Source organism: Gracilinanus agilis, chromosome 4 (genome assembly GCF_016433145.1).
Source record: "Gracilinanus agilis isolate LMUSP501 chromosome 4, AgileGrace, whole genome shotgun sequence".
NCBI classification, from domain to species: domain Eukaryota; kingdom Metazoa; phylum Chordata; class Mammalia; order Didelphimorphia; family Didelphidae; genus Gracilinanus; species Gracilinanus agilis.
Genome location: NC_058133.1, coordinates 187,381,547 through 187,409,118, shown reverse-complemented (window position 1 = coordinate 187,409,118; position 27,572 = coordinate 187,381,547). Strand labels below are relative to the sequence as shown.

The 27,572-nt window shown below is 43.1% G+C and overlaps 1 protein-coding gene and 1 non-coding gene across 2 annotated transcripts in view; both read left to right on the top strand.

The window, feature by feature from the left end:
• Window positions 1-27,572, top strand: part of ABCC3 (ATP binding cassette subfamily C member 3) — a 94,568-nt gene that overhangs the window by 30,987 nt on the left and 36,009 nt on the right. The window contains exons 3-15 of the mRNA XM_044675080.1: window positions 11,014-11,190; window positions 11,834-11,959; window positions 12,403-12,540; window positions 13,089-13,217; window positions 13,560-13,621; window positions 14,430-14,561; window positions 17,176-17,406; window positions 18,748-18,925; window positions 19,062-19,223; window positions 21,187-21,279; window positions 22,161-22,364; window positions 25,250-25,396; window positions 25,961-26,048. Coding sequence (XP_044531015.1) covers window positions 11,014-11,190; window positions 11,834-11,959; window positions 12,403-12,540; window positions 13,089-13,217; window positions 13,560-13,621; window positions 14,430-14,561; window positions 17,176-17,406; window positions 18,748-18,925; window positions 19,062-19,223; window positions 21,187-21,279; window positions 22,161-22,364; window positions 25,250-25,396; window positions 25,961-26,048 — 1,867 coding nt within the window. The remainder of the gene's footprint in view (window positions 1-11,013; window positions 11,191-11,833; window positions 11,960-12,402; window positions 12,541-13,088; window positions 13,218-13,559; window positions 13,622-14,429; window positions 14,562-17,175; window positions 17,407-18,747; window positions 18,926-19,061; window positions 19,224-21,186; window positions 21,280-22,160; window positions 22,365-25,249; window positions 25,397-25,960; window positions 26,049-27,572) is intronic.
• Window positions 27,386-27,488, top strand: LOC123248085. The gene has a single exon (XR_006506191.1). It is a non-coding gene; the product is annotated as a U6 spliceosomal RNA (small nuclear RNA).

Here is a 27,572-nt window from a genome sequence, read left to right as displayed (position 1 = left end):
GCAATGGGGGTCAAGTGACTTGCCCAGGGTCACACAGCTGGGAAGTGTCTGAGACCAGATTTGAACCTAGGACCTCCTGTCTCTAGGCCTGGCTCTCAATCCACTGAACTACCCAGCTGTCCCTCAAGAGACCTTTTTTGATTCCACCACCCAGTACCTAGTGCCTCCCTTCTACCATGAATTTTGTATTCGAGTATTGATGTTTCTGTATTTTCCTTCCACTGGACTACAAACTACTTGAAGGCAAGGACTGATTTTGATTTGGTCTCAGAGCTTAGAACAGAGTAGGCATTTATTCTTGCCTAATTGAATTGAATTATAATTGCTGTAACAAATCAGCTGTGGGTTACTCTTTTTTCATCAGAAATTGCCATTTTCTAGTATGGGGGGGGTTCCTAACCTGGGGTCCTCAGAAGAAGTCTGCTGCTAGATTTCTGGGGACCTGAGAATGGGGTGAGGGAATTAACATCTTTATTTTCATTAGCCTCTAACTGAAATTTAGTGTTTCCTTCCATTATTTAAAAGCAACAGTCCAGAAGTTTCACCAGATATCCAAATGGGTCCCTATGACAAGAAAGGTCAAGAACGTCTGTTCTAGAGGGAGAAGGCATAGTCCCATTTTATAGACACTAAAACCGAGCCCTCTTGAGTAAAGGATCAGTGACCTAAGAAATTAAGGTTACACAGAAGGTTAACCAGGGAAACAAACTAGAATTCACATCCTACTTTTCCAGTTGCTGAGCCCTAAACTGATATTACATCTTGAGAGTTATCCTCCTCATTCTTAGGCACACTTATTCTGTCATTCTCCCACACTCGAGCCTGTTCTCACGTGTTCTAAAGCTCACTGCCTCACATTTTCCCATGTTCACTTAGTCAATATTCAACTTAGGTCTGTTTAATGCCTCTTATACACAAGGTCCTGTTCTGGGTGCTGGAGAGGGAAGAGACAAATAAGGGAATGTCCCTGTCCTCAAGGAGCTTATAGCCTAATAGCGAGGAAAGATGAAGGTATAGGAAAGATTATTAGTAATAAGAAGAGGCAAAGTGGCACAAATAATAAAGGATGTGGAGGATCAGGAGAGACTATGGAGAGCCACTCAGTTATAATCTGACCTGGGCCTAGAAGGAAGGAAAGAATTCATAAGAGATCAAGGAGAGGAGACATTGACCTAACTGAGCTTAACATCAGAAAACCTGTGTGGGAGGCAGAGTAGTTGAGTAGAAAGTACATTGTAGGGGGCAACTAAGGTGACTCAGTGGATTGAGAGCCAGGCCTAGAGATGGGAAGTCCTGGGTTCAAATTTGACCTCAGACATTTCCTAGCTGTGGGACCCTGGACGAGTCACTTCACCCCCATTGCCTAGTTCTGACTGCTCTGCCTTGGAACCAATACATAATATTGATTTTAAGATGGGAGGTAAGAGTCTTAAAAGACTCAGAAGTCTTAGATTCAAATCCATCACCTCCTAGCTCTGTGGAAAAGTTCATTAAACACTCTCTGAACCTCAATTTCCTCATCTGAAAAATGAGTAGGTTGGACTAGATCAATCAGGTTCCTTTCAGATCTCACTCAATGGTCCTACGAGTCCTAGGGCAGCTAGATGGTACAGTGGAAAGCATGCCTAGCCTGAAGTCAAGAACACTCATCTTCCTGGGTTCAGATCTGGTTTTAGACACTTATTTATTAGCTGTGTGATCCTGGACAAGTCACTTAACCTTGTTTTTCTCAGTTTCCTCCTCCATAAAATGAACAGGAGAAGGAAATGGTAAATCACTCTAATATCTGCCAAGAAAATCCCAAATGGGGTCACAAAGAGTTAAGACAAGAATGAAATGACTGATCAATACGAGTCCTGGTTCTACCTTTACTAGCCCAAGCGATTGAGCAAACTCTTTGTATCTGGGTTTCTTTACCTGTATAATGAGAATAATAATTATGGAATTCTAACTACTTCCTTCACAGACCAGTTATAATACATTTTGTAAAGGTTAATAAACCTTAAAGAGCTTAGTTTTAACAAAGAAGTCTTTCCAGGTGAGGGGAATGGAGTAAAGTAAATTACTGGCAAAAGGACAGGTGTGGCTCCACCAGGGCACAATAAATAAGTCTCTCTGTCTTAAGGGGGGCGGTGTGTGGAAGATGAGGTGACACATAAAAGCTGGAGTTGTAGACTGGGGTCAGATTGTTAGCAGTAGCCCCTAAGTTTGGTTTATTGAACATCTGCTGTGCTCAGTGCACTCTTAGACACGGAATAGGGAAACAACCCTTACCTTCGAGGGATTTATGTTCTAGTTAGTATAAAGATTACTTGGGGGCAGCTGGGTGGCCTCAGCTGTGTGACCCTGGGCAAGTCTCTTAACCCCCATTGCCTAGCCATTCCTGATCTTCTGTCTTGGAACCAATACACAGTATTGATTCTAAGACAGAAGGTGAGGGGTTTTAATTTTTTTTAATTATTATTACACATAATTAGGAAATAAAATGTCTTTAAATTATAAAATAATTTGTTTTTAAAAAAGAAAAGAAAGTGATCATTGTAACTTGGGGGGGGTGTTATGAGTAAGATTAGATTAGCTGGTTACTCATAACAGGTGTTAAGAGGTGGAGGAAAGTCTCATGGAGGAAGAGAAAGAAAAAAGGAAGAAGGAAAGAAAAAAGAAACAAAGAGAGAAAGGAAGGAAGGAAGGAAGGAAGGAAGAGAGGGACAAGAATGAAAGGAAAGTAGAGACAGCATTATAGACTGCCCTCTCAAGGAGTTTAACCATAAAAAGGAAGGGAGATACACAGTAATAACTAATGGGATAGTTGGATCCAATTAAGATGTTTTTGTTTCTGTTTTTTTTTTTTTTAGGATGGGGGAGTCATATTTGTATGACTCAGTGAAAGTTGAGGGGGGGAGATGATAATGGAGGCAATCTACTGGAGAAGTTGTGAGTTGATGGTATAAAGAGGGACAGCTAGGTAGCTCAGTGGATAGATAGGCCTGGAGATGGGAGATATTCTGAGTTCAAATTTGGCCTCAGACACTTCTTAGCTGTGTGACCCTGAGTAAGTCACTTAACCCCCATTGCCTAGCTCTTACTGTTCATCTGCCTTGGAACCAATACTTAGTGATGATTCTAAGACAGGCAGTAAGGAGTTTTGCTGGATGCCATCGAGGCTGTAAGGTTAGCACGGCTACTCACAAGCTCTGACAATCCAGCACGGCAGGTTGTCAGGAGGATGGAAATTCCACACTCAGTTTACCCCATGTGATTCTTTTTACAATGACATTCACTTACATTGAAATTATTGCAATCAATATCCTTATCCGGCTCCAAGGAGACACAGAAAAACAGTATAGGTTCATGGCAAGAACAATCACAGCCAAAGACTACCCACTATCCAAAAATAAACCCCTGCACAACCCCCTAGAGTAAAGACATTTCCCCTAGAATCAGCCCAGCAAAAAACCAGCAGTTAGTTTGTTAATGCAAGTTTCTAAAGTTCCCAGCAAGAGAATACCTGGCCTGAGTGTGTTCACAAACTCCTACAGACCAAAGAAACAGTGAAACACAAAGAAATTAAGGCAATGACAAATTAGCACAGAATCACCCTACCAGAACTGTATTCTTAGTGATCCTATAACAGAAAAAACACCATGGGAACAAAACATTGGACCAGACTGATATTATTGTATCTTATTGGATGTAATCAACTACCATAACTATCTCCTTGATTGATGATGGGAATGAATAGTATAACGTAACTATATACATGATATAATTAGTTAAGATATAATTAAATATTATGCTTAGCTAGGAACTGATGTACTTGTACCTTACGCATGGCCGAAAAGAATACGTTCAAACTAAGCCACCCCGTAATGAATAATTTTTGACAAGCTTGCTTCTTTGTTTAACCACAGTAAGATATTTGGTAAATGTCAATCTTGTAATGTTTCAAAAGTTAATATGTGAGTTTTGAATGTATGGGAAGAAAAAAAACCTGTATGAGATCATAAAGAAAAGAGAGTATATTAAAATCAGCAGATGGCACAAGAGGGAGAAGGAACAGCCTCTGCAACTTTGACTTGTACTCTGGCTCATTTTCATTTCATTCTTCGTCATGCCATCCTACCTTCAGAGACCCAACCAAGCGAAGAGCGGGCACTTCGCAGAGTTTAAAAAAAAAGATGTATATTATATGGAAAGATTGGCTTCATCAAGGAAAAGGAGGATGCCATCAATGGCTTTGAGCAGGGAGGTTTTAAGTCAGATTTGGAAGTGGTAGGTGAGAGAAATTAGAGTGATTTGAAAGATGGAGGTGAAGCAGCAAGATGATGGGAAAGAGACAGTTTATAAATTGTCACGGAATAAATGATTACTAGGCCATGGGAGAATTTAGCCTTGACTACTCTCAAAAACAAAACAAAACAAAATAAAACCTAACAACCTCTGAACTTAGCAAACCAAATAAAATGGCCATTTCCAAATACATAGTATGATAGAAGAAGATTATATATATATATAAAACTCTGGGTCTCTACTATATATAACTTGCTTTTCTTTTAACTATAATAACAAATTGGACATGTAATTTCCAGGATTCTTTCTAGCCTTCCTCTTTTTTTCTACTTGGTAACTTGTCTGAGAAGCTTGGTGGTAAAAATAAGGAGGAAAGTTTAGTAGAAAGAGTAATTTAGTAGAAAGAGTCATGTCCAGCTCTTCATGACCCTGTGGGAGTTTTGTTTTGTTGTTTGTTTGTTTTTTTTGTGAAGGTACTAAAGTGATTTGCCATTTCCTTCTCCAATAGATTAAGACAAATGGAAGTTTTGCCTAAACAGAAGATTTGCCTAAAGTCACACAGCTAATAGGTGTCCAAGGTCAGATTTGAACTCAGGTCTTCCTAACTTCATGCTCACTAAGTCACTTACCTAGTTTGAAGAAACTGAGGCCCAAATGACTTGCTTAAAATCACTTGGGTGAGTGGCAGCTGTTTCACTACCCAGGTCCTGACTCCAAATCCAGCTCTCTTTCACTACAGCTTGTGTTTATAGTCACCATTCCAATCAACTAGCATTTATTAAACATTTATTTTTTGCCAGAAACTGGAGATACAAGAACTTGCCCCCAGGAAACTTACATTGTACTGGCAAAGGGGGGAAGTAATGTGTAAACAGATTAATAAATATTGATTAACTATAAAATAAATGCAGTTATTTGAAGGAGAACTGATAACAAATGAAGGGAATTGAGAAAAGTCTCTTGTAGGAGTCCTTTCTCTTTTTTTAAAAATTATACTTTCACCCTGAATCCGTACAGAAACAATTCCTTTTCTTAAAACCCTTACTTTCCATCTCAGAATCAAAGAGTGGTAAGGGCTAGGCATTGGGGATTAAGTGATTAGCCCAGGGTCGCTCAGCTGGGAAGTGTCTGAATCCAGATTTGAACCCAAGACTTCTCATCTCTAAGCCTGATTTCATCTCAGTCCACTAAGCCACCTAGCTGCCCCCCTGAAAAAAAATTTTTTTAACAGAATTTAAAATGTTTAAAATTGCAATGCAAATTCTCACTCCCCTTCACCTTCCTTTAGCAGCAAGCAATATAAATTATACGGGTACTATCGTTCCATATCAGTTGTGTTGTGAAAGAAGACACATATCACATTCAATAAAAAATTCACAAAGGAAATAAAGTGAAAATGGAATGCTTCCATCTGCATTCAGACTCCATCAGTTCCTTCTATGATGATGGATAGCCTTTTCCATCAAGAATCTCTTGGAGTTGCCTTGGATCCTTGCATTGCTGATAAGAGCTAAGGCATTCACAGTTGATCACCATGCAATATCACTGTTACTATGTATAGTGCTGGTTCTGCTCATTTCACTTTGCATTTGTTCATATAAGTCTTTCTGGGCTTTTCTGGAATAGCCCTATTCATCATTTCTTACAACATAATAGTGTTCCATTACAACCATTTACAGCAACTTGTTCAGCCATTCCCCAATTGCTGGAAATCCCCTCAAATTCTAATTCTTTGCTACCACAAAAAGAGCTGCTATAGATATTTTTGTACAAGTAGGCCCTTTTCTAAGGGGTTGACTCATAATCAGAATTTTGGAGGGAGCTCAGGATCACAAGATAAAAAGGCAAGAAGGGAGTGCATTCTAGGCAGAGGACACAGAGACAGGATATTTCTCTATTATGGGCAGCAAGGAGGCCAGTTGGCTGGACCAAAGAGCAGGTAAGGGAGAGAGAGATAGAAAAATCAGCCAGAAGGCTGGAAGCAGACAGTTTGGCTTTTAGATGCCAAATGAAGACTTTGTATTTTAGCCCAGAGGCAGTGGACTCAGTTAATTTAACATTTATTAAGTGTCTCCTATGGGTCATACAAAGACTTAAACAATCCATGTTCCCAAAGGAATTAATGCAAAGCTCCGAATGCCAGGGTAAGGATTTGCTCCAGAATGTTTCTCAAGGTTTTTGAACAGGAAAGGATAGCAGTTGGGTATTTCAGGAAGATTAATTTAGTAGTACTGTGCAAGGCCACCTTGGAGGGTAAGAGAGGAATAAGAGGCAAGATGACTAGTTAGACAGCTATTCAGGGTGGAATGGATTAGAGGGAAAAATCAATAGGCATTAGTGACTGATTAAATTGGAGGCCTGGGAAAGGAAGGAGATAATACAACTTTGAAGTATCTAAGCCTGGGAGACGAGGGCGATGATGATGTCATTGGCAGAAATAGGGAAGCTTGGGTGAGAACTTCAATAGTTGTCTGTGATGTATTTAGTTTTAAACAGATTGAGTTTTTGACCAGACGTATAGATTTGGAACCAGAAGGAATCTTAAACATTATCTTCTAGACCAGTGATGGGCAAACTTTTTAAAAAGGGGAGCCAAAGGAAAGGAAATGCTCATCTGTCAGAGTTCTAAAGCAACTCTTTCAAAGTTTCATTGTATTGTATCCTACTCGTTGTATTCGTCAGATTAGGAATAATGTCACCCAGCAGGATAGAACATTTCAGGGGCCCGCATCTAGCTGGCAGGCCATAGTTTGCCCATCACTGTTCTAGACCAATCCCCTAATTTTGTAAATGAGGAAACGAAGGCCTAAGGCGGAGCTCGGTTTTGAATCTTGCTCCTGTGATTCCAACCCCATTGCGACCCCATTTTTGTTTTTACAGAGATGTGGAGTGGTTTGCTATTTCCTTTTCCAGCTCATTTTACAGAAGAAGAAACTGAGGCAAATGGGGTTAAGCCATTTATCTAAGGCCACACAGCTAATAAGTGTCCGAGGCCAAATTTGAATTCAGATCTTCCTGACTTCAGGTCCTAGATGGCAGCTAGGTGTGCCAGTCCTGGAGGCAGAAAGATTTATCTTCCTGAGTTCAAATCTGGCCTCAAACATTAGCTAGGTGACCCTGGACAAGTCATTTAACCCTGTTTGCCTCCATTTCCTTATCTATAAAATGAACTGGAGAAGGAAGTAGCAAACTACTTCAATATCAAGAAAACTCCAACTAGCATCACAAAGAGTCAGAAATGACTGAAAATGAATGAACAACAACAAAATCCAAATTCTCCTTTCAGTGGATGCAGAGAAATATTCATCACGCAGCTGAAGATATGGGACAGGAGGTTAGAACTATAAATTCAGGAATCATGGCATCCTAGAAAAGTAGTTAGGCCTGGGAAAGGACCTCAGAAGCTATCTAGTCTGTGCATAGAAGCAAGAGGAGAAAGTGGAGCCAGTGAAGATGACAAAAGGAATCACTGAGAGATGGATGAACACCACAAATCAGAGGAGAAAATGTCAGCAAGAGGGTGGGAAGGAGCAGGACAGGAAATAGTCCCTAGTATTAAAAGATAAGAAAATTCCCTAAAGGAAAGGACTAAGAAAAGACCTCTGGATTTGGCTACTAGGAAATCCTACTAGGTGAAGTTGGAAAAGAGATTATAAAGAGTTAGGGAGTGAGTAGGTGAGCAGGAAGAAGGGGCAGCTGTCACTCCCACTTAGAAACTCATTTGTATACTCACCACATTCCAATTCTCTCACACACTCATTGAACATTAACAAACAGCTCACTCTCCAGGATAGACTCTCCACTGGAAAATCTTCCTGTTATTTAGTGATCCTATCTCCCCTCCAGCAGCCCAGCTCTCTTGGGGAAGGGGTGGTCTTGTTATAGATTAATGTGCCAGAGGGACCTCAGAGATGTTGTAGGCATGAATGAATGAATGAATGGAAAAGCATTTATTGAGCTCTTCCTAGATGCCAGAAGGGCAGCTAGAAAGCCCAGTGTATAGAGTGAAGGGCCTGGAATAAGGAAGACTCATCTTCAGCTTCAGAAACTTCTTAATCATGTGACTCTGGGCAAGTCAGTTAGCCCCATTTGCCTCAGTTTCCTCATCTGGAAAGTGGGCTGAAGAAGGTAAACCACCTCAGTACCTTTGCCAAGAAAATTCCAAGAGTTGATCCCAATTGAAATGACTGAACAACAGCATATGCCAGATACTCTGCTATCTGCTAGGGACATAAATAAAAAAGTAAAGAGTCTCCTGTGCTCAAAGAGCTCAAAGTCTAAAGAGAGAGAGAAATATTTGCAGAGAGAATGGTGAGACCCAGTGATCCTTACGCTACAACAACAAGGTAGCTGTTAATGCATCTTTATGGTCATTTACATGAGTAAAACCATATCTCTTTCTAATGCTGAACTATTTGAGGATGCCAAGGACTTTTGTGGCTATCATTCCTTGAATATCACCATTCATTCATTCCACAAACATTTATTTAGGACATACTGTAAACAAGGCACGCTGCTAAACCCTAGGCGTACAAAGATAAATGGCCACAGATCCTGCTCTCAAAGGACAAGATGAGAACAGGACATAGAGAGGAATCCAGTTTCCTTAGCCCTTGTTGCTCTTCTCTGTCTTAAAAATGGATAAGACAGAAAGTAAGGGTTAAAAAAAAAAAGAACATGGAATATCAGAGCTGGAAAGGATCTGAAAACTCTTTGGGGCAAGTATGTGACTCAGTGGATAGATCACCAGACCTGGAGTTGGGGAAGTCCTGGGTTCAAATTTGGCCTCAGACACTTCCTAGGCTATGTGATCCTGGGCAAGTCGCTTAAACTCTGCCTAACCGCTACTGCTTTTCTGCTTTGGAACTGATACTAAATATTGATTCTAAAACAGAAGATAAAAGTTTTAAAAAAAAAAAAAAAGAAGCAATGGAAAAAGTAAGTTGGAATCTTATTTTGGAAGGCCTTGAATGACAGGAACAGACATTAAATTTATTTTGTGGGCAAGGGGGAGGAATCGATGGATTTTCAGTAGAGAAGCGGTGAATAGAAAAATGACAAGATTAGAGGGTTTCAATAGGAAAATGACCTGGGCAGCAAAATAAAGAACAAGTTGAAAAGTTCCCTTGTCTGAGCTCTTCTCTTTCTGACTGGATAGATTCTCCCTAATGCTTATTTCCCCTTTTCCTCTCTTCCTTCCTTCCTTTTTCTTCTTCCCTATAAGACCACAGGATTAAGGATTTTGAGTTGTAAAGGACCTTATATTACAGACCATGAAGTCTAAGCCTTTCATTTTACAGAGGAGTAAACAGAGGCAAATGGGATTGGAATAGATGATTTCTTCTAATAGACTATCAGAAGGTACCTAAATGTTGAACTTGAAGTCAGAAAGACTGGAATTCAAATCATGTCTCTGACACTTATTAGCTATGAAACTAAGCAAGTCACTTAACCTCAGCCTCAGTTTCCTCATCTGTCAAATGGAGATAATAGCACCTACATTGTTGTGAAGATCAAAAGAAATAATATTTTGTGGGGCACTTTGCAAACCTTGAAGTGTTACATAAATACTAGCTACTATTATTATTATTGTTATTAATATAAATTCTTTGGTGGTAAAGAGAACTTCATTTTCATCTTAGTATTCCTCAGTTCCTGAAATATAATAGACCCTTACTAATTGCTCTGGTTTAGAGGTCACAGATTCAGAGCTAGAAAGAAACCTTAGATCAGTGGTTCCCAAACTTTTTTGGCCTACCGCCTCCTTTCCAGAAAAAATATTACTTAGCCCCCTGGAAATTAATTTTAAAAAATTTTAATAGCAATTAATAGGAAAGATAAATGCACCTGTGGCCATCACCACCTTCCTGAATCGCTGCAGCATGCACCAGGGGGCGGTAGCGCCCACTTTGGGAATCACTGCCTTAGACCATCAAGTCGTAAGATTAAAAATTAATATCCAAATACTCTAAGTATTATATTTAATAAGATTTACTAGTAATAACTTGAAGTAAAAGGAATAAAAAGACAAAAGTAAAAGCCTGAGTAAAGCCAGCTTTCCCAGATGCGCACGCAGGAACAAGGAATCGAGGGCAGGGTTACACACAACTTATAAACAATACGTAAGCAGGTGAGGTGGAGATGAATGAGGAGAGGGATGCTGGGAGATATAGTTCAAAGGTACAAAATTTCTATTTATACAAAGTTCAACCTCTTCATTTTATAGATGAGAAAACTGAAGATTTGTTGTTGTTCAGTTGTTTCAGTCATGTCTGGCTCTTCATGACCCCATTAGGGTTTTCTTGGCAAAGATATTGAAATGGTTTGCAATTTCCTTCTCTAGCTCATTTACAAAGATGAGGAAACTGAGGCAAACAGGGTTAAGTGACTTGCCCAGGGTCACACAGCTCCCAAGTGGTTGAAACCAATTTTGAACTCAGGAAGACGAGTCTTCCTGACTCCAGATTGGGCATGCTATCCACTTTGCCACCTAGTTGCCCCATTAAAAGTGAGAGTAAGAGAATTTAAATACTTTGCCCAGGGTCACACAGTCAATAGGCACCAGGATTCAAACTCAGTTCTTCTTGCCTCTAAGCCCCGCTCTCTATCCACTGTGCTCCCTAGCTCATTGAATAAATGAAAGAAAAAAAATACTTTTTTTTATTGAAGCATAATTTTCTTTCCTTTCTGTCTTATGGACTAATTTATCTTTTCTTTCTCCAGGACTCAAACCTGACGTTGCACACAGACAAGCCGGACCTCACTCCCTGCTTCCAGAACTCTCTGCTCGCTTGGGTCCCTTGCATGTACCTCTGGATCTCCCTGCCCTGTTACCTACTCTACCTCCGGCACCAAACCAAAGGCTATATCATCCTTTCTGGCCTCTGTAGGCTCAAGACGGTCAGTGATTTAGTTGAGGGAGCCCCTGAGTAGGGTAAAGTCATTGTCTGGCTGCTGCTGACTCAGAGTGGAGCATAAATTCTATTCTAGGCCCCAACTTCCCTAGATCCTTCTCTCTCGGTCCTCACTACTTTTCCCCATACTGCTCCCTCTCAGCCCACACAGCTGACGAGATGCCTTTTTTTTTAATTTGAAAATTTTTATTTAATTAAATTATTCTAAATTCTAAATATAAAATATTCTAAATTAATTAATTAAATTTTGTTTTATTTTATTAATTTATTTAGAATATTTTTCCATCGTTAGCCAATGAGCAATTCCACTGGGTTTTACATGTGACAAGATGCCTTTTAAGCCCATAGCCAATTGGGAAACCCCCTCTACGAGGAAGCTGAACCAAGTACCTCAATGTTTCACCTCCAACCCAGGTTTTCTTAAGCCTGTAATTCTCAAGCTGTGCACCTACTTGGTGGTTCACTACTGCCAGCAGACTCTCCTCTGGATCAGCAGCAGTTTCCTAGTATTCAATGGAAGCCCTCTTCCCCCCGCCCCCCCCACCCTTTAACCCAAAGGAAGGTCTCCATATCCCCAGCTCCCTGCGTCTGCCCCTGCCCCTCTCCACAGTGCCTTCATCTCTTGGTAGGCAGTTGGCATCCTGCTCTGGTGTGTGACATGGGCTGATCTCTTCTACTCCTTCTCTGGCCTGGTGAGGGGCTCCATCCCAGCCCCCATCTACTTTGTGACTCCCCTCATCATGGGGATCACCATGGTTAGTGTGGGACTCTGAAAGCTTGGGAGAAGGGAGGCTTCGGAGTTGGGGAAAATCTAGTGCCCCTGGAGGGATGGTAGTGACTGCTAATGGCAACCTGGGGCAAGGTGACTCTGAAACATTTATACAGGGGGACGGTTGGGTACCTCTGGGAGGGAGAAATGGTGATGCCAGTTGTTTTTCCTGCTAGAATGTAAGCTCCTCGAGAGTGGGACTTTTTTATTTTTGTATCCATATCTCCAGTGTCTCACGTTGACACATAGGCGATGCCTAATCCATGATTGTTGGTTGATTGATCTAACCCAAAGACCTCGCTGCTCTTCCCCGTAACTCAAATAGACTGGGGGTGAGGGGATAGGGGTGCCCTCTGGCAGCTGGTGACTAACCTACACTGCCACGTGCAGCTAGTCCATGTCTCTGCTCTGGATTCTCCTCCCCCTCAGCTTCTGGCCACCCTGCTGATCCAGTACGAACGGCTTCGGGGTGTTCGATCCTCTGGCATCTTGATCATCTTTTGGTTCTTGTCATGTCTCTGTGCCATCATTCCTTTTCGCTCCAAGATCCTCACTGCCTTGGCAGAGGTACTGTGTGGAACTGTGTGAGGGGAACAGGACAGTCAAGTCCAAGTTCCCTAGGAGAGTGGCCCTATGGTACCATCACAGTGATTCCTTACTTGGGGACTCCTTTCATGTATTCAGGAAGTGGTAAAAAAATAGAGTAGGGGGTGCCATCTTTAGAAGAAGAAAACAGATGGGGCAGCGAGGTGGCTCAGTGGATTGAGATCCAGGCCTGGAGATGGGAGGTCCTGAGGTCAGACCCCAGACACTTCCTAGATGTGTGATCCTGGGCAAGTCACTTAACTCCAATTAACCTAGCCCTTACTACTCTTCTGCCTAGGAACCAATATGCATTATTGATTCTAAGGTTGAAGGTAAGGGGAAAGGAAGGAAGGAAGGAAGGAAGGAAGGAAGGAAGGAAGGAAGGAAGGAAGGAAGGAAGGAAGGAAGGAAGGAAGGAGGTTGGGATAAGCTTTGGATCCAGGCTCCAGTGAGTACAGCCACAGGCATACGTATAGACAATATCTCTCCCCACCAAAATATTGCTACCCCTTACCTCTTCTCTTCCCCAGGGTGAAATCAAAGACACATTCCGTTTCACCACTTTCTACATATACTTTGCTCTCATCCTCATCTCACTCATCCTTTCCTGCTTCAAGGACAGACCACCTTTTTTCACCCCTTCTGTCAACGTGGACCCTGTAAGTGATTGAGAGGGATGGTGTTGGGGGGGAAGGTTGGGAAGTTATACTTTGGGTTCGCTGAATCTTTTTCTTGAGTTCATTGAGTTTTCCGCAGTATGCTCCTTACTTGGGTGCTTGGGGAAAGGCCTTTCATAATAGGGGGTAGTGGAAGATAAGGAATTTGTCACTAACTCCTTAAAATTAGAAGGAAGAAGGTATTAGGCACTAAGCACCCAAAAGGTAGAGATTATGGGAGTTGGTGGTGGTGGCTGCTTCTGTGGGAACAAGGAGGCAGGAGCCATTGGGTCTACACTAATTCCTTTATCATGACCTCCATCTCTGTTTGCTCAAACCTGGCAGAACCCTTGCCCAGAGGCCAATGCTGGTTTCCTGTCTCGTCTGACCTTCTGGTGGTTCACTGAGTGAGTTAACTTCTCCTGCCATTGATCTTTTGAGGGTTGGGGATAGGTCAGGGGTTGGAAACCCATGGAGCTGATTTGGTCTCTTTGGCTTGGGAGTCATAGGTTTTGTTTGTCCCCAACCTTCTCCCACTCCAAATATAAGACAGAATCTAGCTCAGAGAATCATGTTTGTTACTAGGACTAACTGTCAACCTTCAAGCCCAATTTTCAGGGCCACCTACCAACCCTAAATCTGGCTAGAGGTAGGATATGCCCCTGGACCAGATGTATGGAGGTAATTAGCCTGACAAGGACACCAGCAGTAGGTACATTGGCCTTTAACAAATTAGGCTGGTTGTGATCTTTTTTGGCTGAGCCTTAGAGTGAGATCAACAGAACATAATTCTGCCTTTGACACTGGCACTGGTAGTTCATTATCCCTAATTTATAAAAACGAAGCCTGAACTCCTGACCCAACATATCTTCCATGATTTGACAACTCTTAACCTGGATATTGGGTCCAAGGAACCATAGCTAAAGGTTGAATCAGATTGAGAATTGGCCAAATTCATTTCTGTTAGTTGGAAGTGGGGTAAGATGAAGGACCAGAAAAAGGATTGAGGGTTAGATGACCAACCTGCCCCTCTGAATGGCTCTATGACAAGTTCTTGGGTAACAGGTCCACCATTCAACCCTTTTCTCCAGAGTCCTGCCCACTGAAACCTAAAATATTCTCTTAGTGAGCTACCACTAAGCAAGGGCAGAATTCCATCAGTGTCTCTCTCTGTGAGTAACTATATTCCTCTCTTCTTCTTTCCCTTCTCTCTAGTTTGGCTATCCTTGGGTACCGCCAGCCTCTGGAGGAGAAGGACCTATGGTCTCTGAATGAGGAAGATACCTCAAGAATTGTGGTGCCTCGACTGCTCAAGGAATGGGAAAAGCAGAGAATTCAGGCCAAACAGTGAGGAAGTCTTTTTCTCTTGAGAAGCTGAAGTCAATAGTCAACGGAATATTTGAAAGCATTTATAAACATTATTTTTTCACACTTTATGTGAAGCAATGCTAAATATAGGGGGGAAAACCATGGGGGGGACCTAGTCTCTGCCTTTAGGAAGTCCTTTGATACTAGCATCTGCTTCCATTCCTTCCTTAAGTACCCATCAGGAGGCCTGTTGCATTTCTAAACACCTATTCCTTCCTAAACCTGTTCTTCATAGTTATTTCGAATAGAATGTATTGGTTAGCTCTCCTGAGTAAAAGGTCCCCTCAACTCCTCTAAGAATAGTCCCTGCCCCTGAATTCCCCAGAGCCTGAATTCCCAATGACCTGACCAGCTACCTCCTTAGACCTCAGGAGGAAGGCTAGACTCTAAAAACTCCCTCACAAGGAAAGATGAGTCCCAAAAATAGGGAAGAGAGGAAGGCTCCCCACCTCCCTTCACTGGTCTATACTTTTTGTCCTATCTTGGAGTCTCAGTTTCTTCATTTGTAACATGAAGAAGATATTCTAAGATTCCCTGGTTCCTGTCTTTAAATACTCTGATCATATGATCTGGAGACAAGTAAGTAGATAAGATGACTCTGTAGGACAAGGATTCTAGCCTTTTTCGTTTCCTGGTCCCTTTAGCAGTCTGGAAAAGCCTAGGCACCCCTTTTCAGGATTATATTTTTATTTTTTGTTTATTTTTAATATTTTAATTGAGAAAATTTTTCCATGGTTCCAATGATTCATGTTCTTTCCCTCCCCTGCTCCCACCCTGCTCCCATAGCCAACTTGCAATTCCACTGGGTTTCTTTGATCAAGACTTATTTCCATATTATTGATATTTGTGATTGTTTAGAGTCTACATTCCCAATCATATCCTCATTGACCCATGTGATCAAGCAGTTGTTTTTCTTCTGTGTTTCTGCTCCCACAGTTCTTTCTCTGGATGTGAATAGCATTTTTTTCTCATAGGCCCCTCAGAATTGTCCTGGATCAATTGCATTGCTGCTAGTAGAGAAGCCCATTACCTTCGATTGTGCCACAGTGTAGCCATCTCTGTGTATAATGTTCTTCTGGTTCTGCTTTTTTCACTCTGTATCAGTTCCTGGAGGTCTTTCCAGTTCACATGGAATTCCTCCAGTTCATTATTCCTTTGAGCACAATAGTATTCCATCACCAACAGATACCACAACTTATTCATCCATTCCCCAATTGAAGGGCATACCCTCATTTTCCAATTTTTTGCCACCACAAAGAGCGCAGCTAAAAATATTTTTGTGCAAGTCTTTTTATTATTTCTTATTATCTCTTTGGGGTATAAACCCAGCAGTGTTATGGCTGGATCAAAGGGCAGGCAGTCTTTAAAAGCCCTTTGGGCATAGTTCCAAATTGCCATCCAGAATGGCTGGATCAAGAATCATATTTTAAAATAGTGCATTTCAGTTAGACATTAGTGAAAATAAAAAGGTGTTTTATCCTCATTCAAGTTTCTGGAACCCCAGAAATCTATCCATGGAATCCTTGATTGGGGAGTGGGAGGTGGGGGTATCTGTGTATTCCATATTAAGAGCTCCCAGTTTAGGCCAAAGAGGAAATCAGATGGGTAACAAGGAAATCAGGAGTCTGCCCCTGAAATACTTGTCTTGGCCAACCGGTCAGGCAAAAGAGATAAGAAGTCATAGACTTCCCCTTTCCTCCAACCCTTTTTTGCCCCAAGATTGTACATACTCCCCATTTCTCCCATCCCAACCACAGCTGTGGGTTTCAAGCTCTTCTCTCTGCCTCCTCTCCCACACCCCCTCATCCTCTCATTAGGCCTGGGGGCTGGAAGCCTTTTAAACTCAAAACTGCCTTCTGTTGATTGGCTGTTGGCCTAGCCTGAAATACAGGATTGTCAGCAGAATCCCAGCTCCTGTGTTTCCAAGTCTCCTGAACATCACGCCCTGCCTGCACCCTCCCCCCATTCCCACAAATGGTCACCCTTCCTGCTTTGGTTCCCCCACACACACCACCCTCCATCACAACTTCCCCTTTCACAGCTGCAAATCTGCCTCTTTGGGGCGTCAGCAAATGAGCTGAAACCAGGTCCTCTTATCTTCCCTTGTGATTAGGAAACCATTTAGAATGTGTGCTACTGGCTGGTGCAGCAACCTCCCCGGAGCCAGCTGGATGTGTAGGAAGGGAAGAGAGCTCATTCTTCCCCCAACTCTCTCCATCCCATCTCATCTCAGGCCCAGAGAATTTCAGGAATTGCAGGGAATTGGGGCCTCCCATTCTGGAGGTGGCAGGGAGAAGGAAAGTGGGTGTGAGAGTGTATGGTGGAGATCGAATTCCCATCCCTGATATATCAATGGCAGGGCGTCCCAAATCTAGTTCATTCTTGTGAACTAGAGAATTAACAGTCACCTTCTGCTTGAGGAGAATAGGATGCCCCAAATCTGGATTTGAGAGAAGAGCGGGTGCTTCCCCCCTCAGCCTCAGGGAAGAACCCTACCACCCCCCCAAAAAAAACCCAAACCAGCCCCCATAGCTATTTAGCTCTTCCACAAAGACTTTCTGACCTTTGCACTCTCTGCTTCCTTCTTACCCAGGTCCCAAAGTGTGGCATTTACAAAGAGCACCAGTGAAAAGGTCTCCAAGGGGAGGAGGGTTAAGAAGGAAGAGGTAGGGGAAGGTGAGGTTCTGCTCTCTGACCGTTCCAAGAAGAAAGAGCCATCCTTTCTTCGGGCCCTGCTGATCACATTTGGACCCTACTTCCTCATCAGCTCTTTCTACAAGTTAATCCAAGATTTACTGGCCTTTGTGAACCCCCAACTTCTCAGGTCTGACTCTTATTCCTTCAGGCTCTGGTTTCCTTTGGGCGCTATTTCTATGGGACAAGAATGAATGGGCATGAATGGAATGATTTCTTGTTTTGGTGAAAAGATCAACAGAGTCAGGAGACCTGTATCAAATCCCATCTCTGATATGTATTATATGTTATGGGAACATGAGCAAGCCTTCTGGTCCTTCTTAACTTCAGTTTCCCCTTCTGGAGGAAGATTAAAACTTACACTGTCTACTGACACTTTCTTTAGCCAATACTAATGCAGAAAACTTACTCCAGATCAGAGGGTAACACATTGGGCATGGGGGTGAAAAAAAAAAGCTTTAAATTGGAAGAGTCTAGGGGGCAGCTGGGTGGCTCAGTGGATTGAGAGCCAGGCCTAGAGATGGGAGGTCCTAAATTCAAATCTGGCCTCAAATACTTCCTAGCTGTGTGACCCTGGGCAAGTCATTTGACCCCTATTGCCTAGTCCTTACCACTCTTCTGCCTTGTAGCACAATATTGACTCCAAGATAAAAAGGTAAGAGTTTTTAAAAAACAATCAAATAAAGAAATAAATTGGAAGATTCTGGCTCTCTGAATTTGCTATGTGACCTTGGGAAAGTTGCTTCTGACATCACTTTCCTCCTCTGTAAAATGAGTTGATTGGAGAATCAAGGAACTGTAGAAGACAAAGAACTGGCTTTGGAGGTAGTTAGGGGGCTCAGTGGATTAAGAGCTAGGCTTCGAGATGGAGGTCCCAGGTTGGGTTCAAAATCTGGCCTCAGTCCCTTTCTAGCCGGGCAACTTTGGGCAAGTCCCTTAACCCTAACTGCCTAGCCCTTACCACTCTTCTGCCTTGGAACCAATAAACACTACTGATTCTAAGACAGAAGGAAAAGGTTTAAAACAAAAACTGGCCTTTCGAGTTGGGAAGACTTAGGTTCAAGTCTTGCCCCTAAGACGTGCAGACTATGTAATCCTGGGTAAATAACTAAAAATCTCTGTGCCCCAAGCAATATGTTGTTGAATGAGTGCCAATCTGCATTGGTAGAAGTTTTCTTTTTGAGAATTCCCAAAAAATGGATACAAAAGTTTTTCTTCTTTTCTTTATAAAACCCTTACCTTCTGTCTTGGTATCAATTCTAAGACAAGAAGAATAGCAAGAGCTAGGCTATTAAGGTTAAGTGACTCGCCCAGGGTCATGCGGCTAGGAAGTATCTGAGAACAGATTGGAACTCAGGAAGAGAAGACTTCCTGATTCCAGGCCCAGTGCTCTCTCTCCATTACACCACCTGGAGATACCCCAATGTAATAGGCACTAAATGGATGCTATTCTTCCCCAATCTTCCTGCAGCATTCTGATCAGGTTCATTTCCAACCCCAAAGCCCCAACCTGGTGGGGTTTCTTCATAGCTGGGCTGATGTTTGGATGCTCAGTTATACAGATTCTCATCCTGCACCAAAATTTCAAGTATGTCTTTGTGACTGGGATGCGACTTCGCACAGGAATCATTGGTGTCATCTATCGGAAGGTCAGCTGGAAGTGGGGAAGTGGGGAAGTGGGGAAGGCCTTGGCAGGATGAAGGGGTCCATTGTGACCAAACCTTGGTTGTAGGGAGTTATTGTCCCACCCATCCCTCTGCTCTGTTCTGATCCATCTGCTTCTAGGCCCTGGTAATCAATAATTCAGCCAAGCGTTCTTCCACCTTGGGGGAGATTGCCAATCTGATGTCCGTAGATGCTCAGCGATTCACAGATTTGGTCACTTTCCTCAACATGCTGTGGTCAGCCCCCCTGCAGATCATCCTGGCCATCTACTTCCTGTGGCAAGTGAGTCACCCCTGACCCAAGCTCCCAGGACCCTGATACTTCCCAGTTATCTCAGCCTCCAGCCCCTCACACTGACCTTTTCATTGATGTTACTCACTGCAGCCCCGGGAAAGAAATCAACATCATCTCTGACTTTGGGGGCAAGGATTAGGGGGAACCTGAACCCACTGAGTCTCTGAAGCCCAGTCCCTCCTCATTTCACTGAACCACCATATTCCCTTCCCTCCTTCCAGGAAACTAATGTAGAATTAGAATGGTCAGAATGAGGAAGGAAAGGGAATATCTCAGCAGCTGTTCCCTGACTTGAGGAAGGGGACCCTGGAATATGTGGTGTCTTTGTATTTCTCTCTCTTCCCCCTCTTTCAACTTGTCTAGCTTTGTTACGACCTGCCTGACTCACTCTGGCACTGTCTGTTTGGATCTGTCTGGTCCTCTCGGCCTGGGCCTCCCTGACTGCTTGGCTTTTTCTGATTAGCTGTTTTGTCTGTCTCTCTTTATCTCGTCTTCTTTGGTCTGTCTGTCTGTATCGGTCGCTTTCTGTCCATCTTCCTGACCTTCTTTGTCTGGCTCTGCCTGGTCTTATCTGACTTTTTGTTTTCATTTATCTATCTTAAATAATAGCTAACATTTATTATATAGATTCTTCTATGTGCCTATTTGCTTCACAGTTATTATCTCATTTGAACTGCACAACAGCCCTGGGAGGGTAGGTACTATCACTAGAGTCATTTTACACTGGAGGAAACCAAGGCAAAAGAATTTAAATAACTTGGCTAAGGACACACAGCCAATATTACCCAAGGCTGGATTTGAACTCAGGTCTTCCTGACTTCCTGACCCAGAGTTTTCTCCATTGCTTTATGGCTTGTCCTTTCTGGCTGACCGACTCTTCCTGACCTTATATGTTTATTTATCTTGTTTGTCTACTGATCCTTTCTCTCTGGACTTTCTTTTTTCTCTCTGTTTTTATCTAGCCCTTTATGTCTAGTCAACTTTTCCTCTTCCTTTCTGCATGTCCTTCTTAGTCTGTCTTTATCTCTCTTCCTCTCTTCCTCTCTCCCTCTCTTCTCTCTTTTCCTCTCTTCTTCTCTCCCCCTCTCTCTTTTCCCCCTCTCCTCTGTCTGTCTCTCTGTCTCTCTGTCTCTCCATCTCTCTCTCTCATACTCTCTCTCTCTTTTGTCCTCTTTCCCTCTCTCTTTCTCTGTCTCTCTTTCTGTCTCTGTGTCTCTTTCTCCCTCTCTCCCCATCTCCCTTTTCCCCCTCTCTCCTTCTCTCTCTCTATCTCTGGCTGTCTCTATGTCTCTCCATCTCTCTCTTTTGCCCTCTTTCCCTCTCTCCTTCTCTGTCTCTGTCTCTGTCTCTCCCTCTCCCCCCTCTTCCTCTCTTTTTCTGTCTCTCTCTCCCCTTCTCTTCCTTTTTTCTTCTTTCTCTCCTCTGTCTCTGTCTTTCTGTTTCTGTCTCTCTGTCTCTGTCTCTCTCCCTCTCTCTCCCTGCTCCCCCTAGAATCAGGAAGACCCAAGTTTAAATCCAGCCTCACATACTTACTAGCTGTATGACCTTGGGCAAGTCACTTAAATCTTATTTGCCTCAGTTTCCTTGATTATAAAATAAGGATGATAATAACACCTATCTTTCTTCCAGGGTTGTTATAAGGATCAAATGAGATAATATTTGCAAAGCACTTAGCACAGGACCTGACACATAGTAGGCTCCATATAACTGCTGGCCATTGTTATTATTATTACTCATATGGTCATAGCTTTAGAGGTAGAAGAGATCTTTGAGGCCATCTAGGGCAGCTCCCTCATTTAACAGATGAGGAAACAAATCCAGAGTTCCACAGGTAACACATGACAGATTTCCAAGACTTGAACTCAGGTCCTTTGGTTTTGAATTCACTGACATCTCCCCTGTGCCTCTTAAACTGCTTCTGTCTCTCACTGGCTTTACTCTCTGCCTCCAGAAACTGGGTCCCCCCGTTCTGGCTGGAGTTGCTGTGATGATTTTATTGATCCCTCTGAATGGGGCCATTGCCATGAAGACTCGGGCATTCCAGGTGGGTGTCAAGCCCCATCCGTGGGAGAGTCAACAGGAATGGGAAAATGGGAATATAACTTGTTCTGATTTGGGGAAGAGAGTCATGGAGCTAGAGTGAGACAGCATTTGGGCCCAGTTGGGGAAGCTAGGTAGCACAGTGGATAGAGTGCCAGGCTTGGAGTTAGGAGGACCTGGGTTCAAATCTGGCCTCAGACACTTCTTAGCTGTGTGACCCTGGGCAAGTCACTTAGCCCTACTTGCCTAACCCTGACCACTCTTCTGCCTTAAAATGGATACTTAGTGTTGATTTTAAGATGGAAGGCAAGGGCTAAAAAAAAAAATTCAGTTCCACTTGACACCATTCTGAGTCTTTCCCTTGTATAACTCATTGCCTTATCAAAATTCCCCTTCCAGAAGAAACAGTCCTTGGGTTTCCAAGTCAGATAAGGGATGGTGTGGGATGGGTTGGGTTGATGTGGTCCCTTTCTTGTTAGTCATATCCATGGAAATAGGAGTATCCATCCCACCTCCAAGAATACTGTGTGTATATTTTCTATTCTATTTCACTATTTCTATTACTTTTTTTTTTTACTTTTTTTTAAACCCTTAACTTCTATGTATTGGCTCCTTGGTGGAAGAGTGGTAAGGATGGGCAATGGGGGCCAAGTGACTTGCCCAGGGTCACACAGCTGGGAAGTGTCTGAGGCTGTCTATTTCTTTTTCTATTTATTTCCACTTTGCAGAATGTAAGCTCCTTGAGTGGAGGGCAGGCATTGTTTCACATTTTGTTTTGTATCTCCAGTGCCCAGTCCAGCAATTGGCTCCTACTAGATGCTTATGCAAATACTCGTTGAATGAATTAACTGAATGAATGTGGTCTTTCCCCTAAAACACATCCAGGTGAAACAGATGGGGTACAAGGACTCTCGAATCAAGCTAATGAATGAGATCCTGAGTGGAATCAAGGTTCTGAAACTGTATGCCTGGGAACCCAGCTTCTCTAAGATGATCGAGAAAATCCGCGGGGGAGAGCTCCGAGTGCTGCGCAAGGCATCGTTCCTCAATGCAGTGTCTACCTTCACCTGGTTCAGTGCCCCCTTCCTGGTATGATGGCGGGAAGTAGGGGCAGCGAGGGGCAAGGGAGGAGGAAATGGCTGCCCCAAACCTTGAGACCATGATGGAGTCATGCTTCAGAAGTCAGAAGCCTCTTGACCAGCTTCTGGTTAAGCCTCTAGAGCTCAATTTCTCTTTTTCCTCCCCAAAAATGATTCAGGGTAGGGGTTGGGGAAGGGAGGGAAAGAGGTAGGTTGGTGCAATTTGGGGTGTAGGAGCCGGTGTTGTTCATCCTTCATTTTCTTTTCTTTTTAAAATTCTTACCTTCCATCTTGGATTCAATAATGTGTATTGGTTCCAAGGCAGAAGAGTGGTAATGGCTAGGCTGGGGATTAAGTGATTTGCTCAGGGTCATCCAGCTAGGAAGTGTCTGAAGTCAAATTTGAACCCAGGACCTCCCCTCTCTAGGCCTCACTCTCCAGCCTCTGAATCCCCTAACTGCCCTCTCATCCTTTGTTTTTAGAGAGGACCAATGACATTACAGGTCAATGTCTTCACTTGTACGTGGACTGGACTTAAGTGAGCTCGAATGGCACAAAGTTGTTATCCTCACTCTCTTCCAGAGTTTTCAAAGTCCAGTATCTCTGAGGAAGTGTCCCCAGCCCTAGCCTATTTGGGGAGATTTGCACAGCATTTCAACTCTGGATCCAGTGAAAAAAGTGCCAGCTTGCCCTTACAGGATCAGAGTTCCAATTCTCCTTCTGTTATTACTCCAGTGACCATGAGCAAGTCATTTAATCTCATTGGGCCTCAGTTTCCTCCTCTGTACAATGAAAGTCTGACAATCTAGTTGTCAAAGAGTTCTTCTGACACTTTTGAGGTGTTTTTTTAAAAGTTCTTTGGAGAGGGATTTGGTAGAGACCAAGCTGGTCCTTGCCCTTTCTCTGCCATCTTGGCTCTACCCCCAAACCCCGCTTCTGACTTTTGATGCTCTGCTCCCATGATTTTATTCAGAACTATAATTGGAAATCTGGACACTTTGAAGCAAATTCTGTCTAACAAAGATGTGGGAGATGTGGAAGCTTGGAAGAGTCAGACAATCCTATTATAGGGCAGGTCCAACCATGTCTCCCTCCAGTGGCTCCCTATCACCTGCAGGATCATACGCAAAATCCTGTTTGGTGTGCAAAGCCCTTCACAATCTAGCTCCCCTTCCCACCTTCCCAGACCTCTTTGAAAAACAACAAAAAACAAACAAACCTTACCTTGTCTTAGAATTCATGCTTAGTATCATCAGTAAAGGCTAGGCAATTGGAGTTAAGTGACTTGAGCAGGGTCACACGACTATTACGTATCTGAGGTCAGATTTGAACCCAGGTCCTCTTGACTCCAGGTGCTCTATCCATGGTGCTACCTAGCTGCTTTTGCCCTCTTATACCTTACATACCGCAACTCACACACACACACACATACTTTTTGGTCTAGTGACATTGGTTTCCCTGCAATTCCATGAATAAGACTATCTTATCATTATTATAAATATATAATATGTCAATATCATAGAATTTATATAATTATTGTACACATGTAACATTATACATAATTTATATCAATATTAGTATTATTTTAAGACTCTTGTCTCTTGGTTCCTGGAATTTTCTTGGTTTCCTTTGCCTGGAATGCTCTCCATCCTCCTCTCTGCCTGCTGGCTTCCCTCCCTTCCCTCAAGCTCTAACTCAAATTCCCCCTTTCTGGAGGAAGCCTTTCCCCATTCTTCTTCATTCTAACAGAGCCTTCCTTCTTAATTATTTCCTCTTTATCTTCCAGGTAGCTTGTTCCTACACATTTGTTCGTTCTCTTTTCTTCTCTCCCCAACTGGATGGTGACTTCCTTGTTGGGCAGAGATGACCTTTTGCCCTTTTTGTGTATCCCCTGGATTTAACCCTGCGCTTGGCACATAGTAAGCATTATGCTAATTAACTGACTGACTGACTGACTGAACTAATCATCCAGGAACAGGCATGGTCTGTCTCCTACTGGACCTCCTCTGGCCTTTCACTAGGCTTCCTTAACCCCTCTCCCTCACCCAGTCCACTCTAACAATGACTGCAGAGAACTTCAAGGTGTAGAAACTGCTCTGCAGAGAAATACCAGCCCATCATCATGAAGGCAGTATGCCCCCTGGATGTTAGTTCCTGAAGCAAAATCTTAGTTATGGCCCTGATTTCAACAAGTACTTATTGAGGGGCTGCTAGTGGATAGAGCACCATGCCTGGACGCTGGAAGATCAGGGCTCAGATCTAACCTCGGATACTCCCTAGTTGTGTGGCCCTGGACAAGTCACTTAACCCCCACTGCCTAGCCTTTGCTGCTCTTCTGTCTCAGAACTGATACTAAGACAGAAGGTATGGTTTAAAAAAAAAAAAAAGTGTTTATGAAATACCAACTGTACCACTAAGTGCCCATTAGTATGAATAAAATATTTCCCCAAATGGCTGCAATATTAGAATTTACATTGCATATTTTCATCCGGCTAGAACCAATGACATATTTTACATAATTATTGCTCTGAAGAATGCCAGCTGCAAAACATGAAACCATCTCAGGGGATTTGCACTCATGTTCGTAATGCCCCAGACAACTCTAGACTTGTTCTCACTTCCTCTTCTTCCAAACTCCAGGAAACAGAGAGTGACTCTGCTTCCTAGCCCAACTCCTGCTTCCCCCAGCCCGCCACTTACCTCCCAGTCCATCTTTGGGCTTCCCTTTCCCTGGTGGGAAGGAGAAAGTCATTTGGACTTTCAGATGCCCCATTTCCTCAGCTCCCTCCACTTCCCCGACACACAGAAACACATCTTAACCTCTCAAGTTTATGAGTGTTCTTCAGGGACTTCCCGGGCCCTCCTTTTGGTCCTGAGGGTTAATCCGTGTCCCAGGTGTCCTTGACAACCTTTTCGGTCTACGTGCTGGTGGATGAGAAGAACATCCTGGATGCAGAAAAGGCTTTCGTGTCCTTGTCACTCTTCAACATCCTGAGGTTTCCTCTTAACGTGTTGCCCCAGGTCATCAGCAACCTAGTTCAGGTAACAGCCTCTGGGCCACTCAGGGTTGGTGGAAGGAGATACCATTTGGGAGTCAGGCAGTAGTCTCATGGGAAAGGGGGCAACCAGGGGGGTTAATGGATAGAGTCAGGTTTGGGGGTGGATGGTCCTGGGTTCAAATCTGGTCTTAGATATTTCCTAACTGAGTGACCCTGGTCAAGTCACTGATAAGGGAGATACCCCCTTGCCTAGCCCTTCCCATTCTTCTGCCTTAGAACCAATACACAGTATTGATTCTAAGACAGAAGGTAAGAGTTTAGGGGGGGAAAAAGAGTCTCATCGGGATCCCAGGGTTGCTTGCAGATGGCCAAACTTCTGGTCACTGGAATTCCTGAGTGGGTTCCCTGCAAAGCAGCCCAAGCTTGAAGTGGTCTGGAGGGCAGGGAAGAAAGTATCCTAGCTTAACCATGTGAAACAGGGCCAGGAGAGGTTAAGATGCCCCAGAACAGAGTTGTGGGTTTTCTATACTTCCTTCCTGGTTGGAAAATGGGACAAAGTGGACAGGAACTCAGACAGAGGCCTTAATGCACCCTTCCATCTCCTCAGACCAGTGTGTCTCTGAAACGGATCCAGCATTTCTTGAACTATGAAGAACTCGATACCCAGTGTGTGGATAAAAAGACCATTTCTCCAGGTCCATAGATTCTTTTTCCTGTTCACTCCCCTCCTGTTGTCCTCCATTTGGTACATTTTCTTCCCCAGGCTCTCCCTTTCTTCAGAAAAATCCCTTAATCTGCAGTTTCCTTATTTTTCACCATTAGCTCCTCCTCTTCCTCTTTTCCCTTCTGCTTTGGTGATCCCAAGGTTTCCTGCCCACACAGTCCCCTGTCCCTGCCTCCATTTCCCTTCCTCCCTGATCTCTTTACCCCATCATTCTCCAAATCTCCACTTCTCCCCTCCATACCCTGTTCCCTCCCCAAATCAGGTTTGCTGACTTCCTGTTCACACATCATTCCCAGGCTCAGAGTCTCACTTAACCCCTTTTTAGGATTCACTTCTCCCTATAACTCCTGATCCACTTAAAAAAAAACATAAACCTTTATTAATTAGTTCTCCCACATAACTAAAATATGGCCACATATCCAAAAAGGGCTATCTGAAATAACAATGATTAATATAGCCTTAAAGTTTACAGGGTTTTTTCCTCATAACCACCCCACGAGATAGGTAACACAAGTATTATTTTGTTCTACCGATTAGGAAACTGATGTTAGTAAGAATCTGATGCAATTTCAAATCCAAATCTTCCAACTTCAAGTCTAGCACCATTTTTACAGCCTTATACAGAGTACATTTGATCTTAATGTCCCCAGAACTCCCTGTTTTCTCCATTATTTCATATTGTCCCCTTGATGCCCCCATAGCACCCACCACACCATGCCCTGAGGAATCCATGGTATCCTGGTACTTCTTTCCCCTTAGTTCCACATTCACAGCTCTCTGCCCTCAAATCCCTTCCTATTATTCCCTTCCTTTCCTTAATCTTTTCCAAGACTCTACATGGACTTCCATTCACATCATTCCCTACCACTTCCTAAGCCTACTAATGGGATTTTATTAGGGCAGCAAGGCAGCAAAGAGGCTAGAGTGCCAGGCCTGAGGTCAAGAAGATTCAGCTTCCTGAGTTCAAATCTGGCCCCAGATACTTGCTAAACCATTGGCAATCCACTGAACCTTGTTTGCCTCGGTATCCTCATTGGTAAAATTGCCTGGAGAAGGAAATGGCAAAACACTTCAATATCTTCCAAGAAAACCCCAAATGGGGTCATGAAGAGTCAGACATGATTGCAAACAATTAAACAACAACAAAGAGAATTTTATTAACTCCTATAATTCATGGCCCATCCTTAATCCCCTCAGGACTCCCTGACTTCCTCATTAACTCACACGTTCCCCCCCCCAACCCCTCTCCCCTTCAAACCCCTACTCCCCTGACAAATACAAAATGCCTTGAAAATTCCATGGTAGCACTTGCTTCAGCAGCACATATACTAAAATTGGAACAATACAGAGAAGATGAGCATGGCCCCTGCTCAAGGGTGACATGCAAATTCATGAAACATTTCATATTTTTGTGTGTGTGATTTGAAAATTTTTATTTAATCGATTTAGAATATTTTTTCATGGTTACATGATTCATGTTCTTTCCCTCCTCTCC